The sequence below is a fragment of the Rhopilema esculentum genome, chromosome 15, assembly GCF_057945365.1.
Source record: "Rhopilema esculentum isolate cy_ngs chromosome 15, ASM5794536v1, whole genome shotgun sequence".
Taxonomy (NCBI): domain Eukaryota; kingdom Metazoa; phylum Cnidaria; class Scyphozoa; order Rhizostomeae; family Rhizostomatidae; genus Rhopilema; species Rhopilema esculentum.
The window spans coordinates 4,931,170-4,937,322 of NC_142829.1; the positions used below are offsets into that span (position 1 = coordinate 4,931,170).

General features: G+C 38.0%; 1 protein-coding gene across 1 annotated transcript; it reads right to left on the minus strand.

Annotated features, from left to right (window-relative positions):
- Positions 1–1,651: 1,651 nt before the first annotated feature.
- On the minus strand, positions 1,652–3,551 carry LOC135685044 (uncharacterized). Its single transcript, XM_065200774.2, has one exon. The coding sequence runs from the start codon at positions 3,329–3,331 to the stop codon at positions 1,652–1,654; it is 1,680 nt and encodes a 559-aa protein (XP_065056846.2). The 5' UTR covers positions 3,332–3,551.
- Between the last annotated feature and the right edge of the window lie 2,602 nt (positions 3,552–6,153).

Below are 6,153 nucleotides of genomic sequence, written 5' to 3' on the forward strand. Positions count from 1 at the left end.
TGCAGCTCATTCCTTGAAATGTGTGACTCTCTTTCCATCGATGATCAACACAAACGATATCTCATTTCTAAGCTTTCTACGATATCCATTCGTACCACCCATTACATTTTTTGCTGTAGGAACAAAACATGGACTAACCCAGAGCTACTCCCCTTTTAACGTTTTTTTTTCTTTTCTCTTTACTACGATTGTAATAGTCTTATTTTGTAAAAACAGGCTAGCCAGTTACAAATTACCTTGTAATAGTGAGATTTGTAATTGTAGTTTTAACTGGAATTGAAAATGAAAAGTTTCCATTATTATTATCACCATGTATCATAACTGGCGATTCGTTCCGTCCCGACATGCTAATCAAAACTGCTTCTAACTGTCTGTATGTCATCGAATTAACTGTTGGGTTCGAGACTAACCTGACCAATAACGCTTCGCGTAAAGCAGAGAAGCCGTTCCCTTATAAAGGAACTACGCCCTAAGTTCAAAAAAGTAAACTTTGTTAATCTATCTATCAGCTGTCTCTGTATCTTTGGTAACTCCTGTGATTCTTTCATCGATATGTGTGATGAACTAAAACTTGATTATATATTATTATTATTATTTCATGCAGACTAGGTATCTTCAGAAACACAAAATGATTATTCAAACTTACTAGGCTGCTTTTGATTTTTCTTATTATTTCTCGAGCCTTTCATCTATTTGGTTTTGGTGTTTCTGTTCAATTTCCCGTCTTGTGATTTCTGCTCACCTATCTTTCGTGTCTCGGATCTGAATCATTAAAGAGCTTTTTTGTCCAGCCATTTCCGATATTTTCGCAAGGAATTTAGCTTCAAAAATCTCTTATCGCCAACATTTTCAGAACATTGAAGCATATGCCATGGTATAATATCGGACCTTGCCCTCTTGAGTCTGTTGTCATATGCTTTGCTATCCCTGTTGTTAAAACCCAAATGTTGTTACGTTAATTAATCAAAGTTACGTCAGATTAATAAGGACCAATTGCTTTTGCTGCAGCTAAATTAAAAGGCATTTTGTTTAATGCTCTGGTTTTGGAAGAAATCATCAAATTCAATGCGTGTAGGGAGATTTCAGGGTCCACGCCGTCGGGGGGCGGGGGTGGGGCGGTAGTGGGAGGCAGAGGGGTAGTGCCCCCTCCCCACTTTTTTGGAAAGCAAAAATATTTCCAAAGAGACCCTATTTTGCAGCACTTCATTCAAGTTCGACTTATAGAACATGACCTCTCCACCCTGAAATTCGTGGCGTGGGCCATTGACTGCCAAGACCGAAGTTAAAGGAGAAAATTACGAAAAATGCAATGGATTAATATTCCAGTTGAAATGTAGCAATGATGCAATTATGCCTTTTGCAGCGAATCGAACGAATTTTGAAAAAATCAATCGATGAATACTCAAGAATATTTCTATACACAAATAATATAGAAACATATTCTGGATGTAAAAACGAAAGCTTATTTGTTCAAAGAATCTTTAATTAATATCCAGTAACATATTCATAGCGTAATCAAATTAATAAACTATTTTTAAACATTTATTTAAACCCATTTTATTTAGTTACATATTAAACAGCAAGATTGCTAGCGTATGATACATAATCTTTAGTTTTTTTTGCCTTGACAACCGCTTTTGGGGTCAAGTCTTTACAATTGGTCCGTGAATGTTTTTGTGAGGTCCGGTTGCTTTGCTGTGTGCTGTATATACACTAGACTGATAGAAATGCACAGACTTGTCAACATGATACCCGCATTCATGAAGAATGCTGCTCCCGGATGTACCGCAGCAACAAGAGCATAGGTGAGTGGAGTGACGATGGAACCAATGAGAATAGAGGCGGTTTCAACGACGAGAAGGGCTGCGTACATTAGGCCAATAGCTGAGGGAGTTGTCACTTTAGAAATCATTGCTCTGATTGTTGAAACATTCAGAGTTGAGACCGAGTGCAGTATTTGGATAAGATAAAGCATCGTTATTGAGTTTGAAAAGCCAAGAAGCACATAGTAGGCCAATGCAGAAAATGACGTCACCAACAGCATGCCAACGTCGCTGATTTTAATGATTCTTGTTAGCAGATAGTTCCAGCAAACAAGACCTACAATTGCAAGTAATGCACTCTCAAAAGCAAGAAAATACCCGATCTTCTGTGGGGTCAGGAAATATGGGTGGTTCTTCAGATAAAGGACAATAATTGCCATTTCTCCTGAGTAAGAAAATGCCCCAAATGACATTAGGAGAAACAATGTGAGGCCCCTTTTCAATTGTCCCTGTTCCTTCAGCACTTTAATCACTCTTTTTACACTTGTGAGTGGGTTTGACTTTTTAATGATTTTCAGAAGCCTATACGTTGTTCTTTGAAGCCTCCCATCTTGCCTTGACAGTTTGCTCTGGGGTGCTTGGATGTCTTGGTTAGCGCTGTGTTCTATTCTCGTAGCGGAATTTTCAATATTTTCTTCATGATTATTGTTGGAAAGACTTTTGGAAGCATCGATAAAGAAAACTTTGTCTTCAGTTTTCTCAATAGTGTCTGTTTTTGATTCTATACATGCCATATTTACTTTTCCATCATTGCGTAGATTCCCCACTTGGACAAGATCGCATTCCTCCTGGTTAGGGATATCCAATTCTCTCTTTCCCTCGATTTTTTCTGCATCCAATTCAACAGGCTTCACCACAACTATCAAGTATATAATAGCCAAAACCAATAGCCCGGTACTGGTAACAAAAATACCAACATAACCGAACCTTTGAATTATATGCCCACTCGAGACCGTTGCACATAAACCAGCAGATAGAGAGGCAGCTTCAAGGAGATTAATGCGCATTGTCCTTTGTTTCTCTGTTGTTATATCTGCAATGTATGCATGCGTAAAAACGTATAGACTACTCACATCACCCACTAGCCCTGGAATGGGCCCTGCGATTAAAATTAGCCAGGTTGGGAAGCGAATGTCCTTGCTTACGATTAAAAGAAACGCAAGGCATTGGATCAGCTGCGACAAAGGGGTGAGAAACATTATTCTGCGACGTCCAAATTCATCAGAAAGAGTAGCAACAAAAGGCAAGGTCAAAACTGTGATGAAGGTAGCAATGACCATGACACCAGCGAACCAAAATGTTGCATCCTCTTGCACCATGTCGTATTCTGTCTTGAATGCCCCAGTTAGCATGGCTGCGCATTTAGTTTCATTGTGCTTTTTTATACAGACATTATCCAGGATTAATTGTGGAAGAGCAACCAGATTTAGGAAGAATGCCTTCATGCATAAAAACATGAAAGGTTCTACGGTTATTCGAAATGACTTATGCATTGCCATATCAGTCATGAGTTCCAGCCAATGTCGTATTTACTAGTTGTTGGAAGGCATGCGTGTTTATTCCAGGACTGCAGGATTTGCAGGATAATGCGGGATACAGGAATTGCGGAACGCGCACAGGGAACCGACCATTCAGACACTCAAATTTTGGAATGACATATCAATCTACCGTAATTCCTCTAGCAAACTCTTAGTCTCAAGGAACGCCATCCTCTGACAAACCACTTCCCTTTCCACTCAAAAATTCAAGTTAATACCTTCTCGAATAAACGTATAATACATATTGAGATGCACCGCTATATGTTAGCTGTGACACGGAGAATTGCAAATGGGGGCCGTTTTTGGTATGAAATCGCTTTTGGAATACATCCAGCATCTGCTGCCAACTTAACAGTTTCGTAAATAAAGTGACCTGTATTTTGTCGGAAAATTTCTCAATTTGTGGAAAACAGAACACGGTGGTCTGTTTTTTATCTAAGTGTTACATTTTTCAAAGGAAAAATTTTAAAGCTGAATTCAACGATTTCTTTCGTTGTTCTGAATCAAATTGGCAATCTCCTTCAAAAGGTTTGGTACTTACTTGCCTTGTTCAGAAGAGGGTAATAAAAATCTAGAAGTAGTACGATTAATTCCCTCGTTAAACAGAAGTGATATACTGTAATCGAAAGCGTAGGACCACAGGCCCCCCACACCAAAATACATGTCTCATGTGTTTCTAGCAAGCAATTCTTGTTATTTTTTTAAAACTTTTTACTACTTTTATGCATACTTTTGCTACGTTTGACTAAGTCCATTCTTAAAAAGGAATTCTTTTTATAAGTCCCCTTAAATCTCAGACCCTCGGGCAATTTGCCTCCATGCCCCCTCTCCCGACACCCTGTTTATAGGTCAACTGACAAGGATGTGATAGAAAGAAGTGCTTCATTTGACAGATTAGGTATTCTGTTATATTCCACCTTTGTATACTCATTCTTAAAAGTAGCAATTTAGCACTTGGGATTTAAATTTCCTTGTGAATTTTTGAGCCTTCATATGATTTATAATGCCGGGAAAATGTTTTGTTTTACCATTTTATTTTATTACGGTTGGCGAGACACTTAAAAAGTTTGCTTAGAATTTTTTGAAGATGTATTGTTATCAGTCATCTGTAAACTTTCAAAGTTTTAAGTTTCACAAAAGTTTCAAGCCAATATTTTTGACTTTTTTGCTCCGAGTACTGAAGTTTCTAACGCTTTTAGATTGTCCAGTGCTATTTTTTCTAGCAAGTTAAGTTAAGTTTCTTATATGAAAATTAATTGCACAAACTTTGCTTCATTGTAGCATTGCGAATTTAGTTCCATCTCCTACAATTCCTACATACTTTAGGCAGACCGATTGAAAAGCATTTTCAAACGATATATTTTTCCTATGCTTATTCAAGTAAAAGATTTTCATGTGCCATATTGGTCTGGGGTCCGAAAAATTACTTAAAACCTATACATATATTCAATCTTGTATCATTGTCTGCAATATCACCTATCCTTTGCTTTCGTGGTCCGTCCTTTATCAGGAAGGTGATCAGAAACATAAACAGTAAATCAGATTTTCACAGCAATCTCCCCATGAAATCATGCTAAAGACAGCCTCTTCATCGGCAACCAGCCAATCGGCACCACTCAATCCAAAGCCAATACTATTCAACAAACACCAAAATTAAACCCAACTCAGGTAGTCTGCGGTCTGCATGCACGCTTTCCGATCAGTGCTTCCGATATGTCCTCTGAACAAAACATTCAGAGTTGAGTTGAGACCGAGTGCAGTATTTGGATTAGATAAAGCATCGTTATTGAGTTTGAAAAGCCAAGAAGCACATAGTAGGCCAATGCAGAAAATGACGTCACCAACAGCATGCCAACGTCGCTGATTTTATGATTCTTGTTAGCAGATAGTTCCAGCGCACAAGACCTACAATTGCAAGTAATGCACTCTCAAAAGCAAGAAAATACCCAATTTTCTGCGTTCAACTATCACTTAACAATATCAAAAACAGAAATAAAAGAACAGATCTGTTTCAATTGATTATTAAAGGAAAAATCTAAATTACTATGAGCTATGACTAGTGGTCGCTTCTGTGCTCAACAACAAGATTTGGTTTCTTGATTTGTTTGGGTCTTATCAACCCTTTTTAGCTGATATTTTTGGGGAAGGTTTAATTTGTTTTTGATTCTTTTGTTAAATTTTGATAACTGCGTGAAGAAATGCGATTTTGATAACTGCAGAGTGACTCCCCTGGGTTTTTATCTTTGGGAAATTTAATAGCTTTATTTGACTGAAAAAACCAACATTGGGAAGGGCCGACAAGAGGTTGTCGGAGGTCCTTGGTATAACTCTGAATAAAAGAGAATTTCTTGCGAGCGGAGCGAGTAGAAAATGTTGCGACCACGCCCTTTAGATTGGCTTAAAATACATTTCAAAATATTTCTTGCAGTCATTTTCTTGAAATCGTTTAAAAATTTTGCTATTTTTAAGGCATCCTTTTAGCACGTTTGATTAATTCCAGTCTTAAAATTCCAGTCTCCACACGAAAGAATTTAACTACACAAGTTTCCTGACAATCCTCTAAAAAATTGATTAATTTTTTCGCCCCTGCGAACAGTACAAATGTTTTGTCTGGATAATACAGTACTGAGGGGGCACAAAGATGTGCCCTTGAAGTGAGAATGTTCTCGGGGGTATGGGGGCGTGCGCCCCAATAAAGTTCTGAATTTTATGGCGTCTTTTTTGTCTTTGCTGGCTTCCTAGAGACCTAATAACCAGACAAGTCGGTCGTATCAAACTTTTTTTGAGTTTTC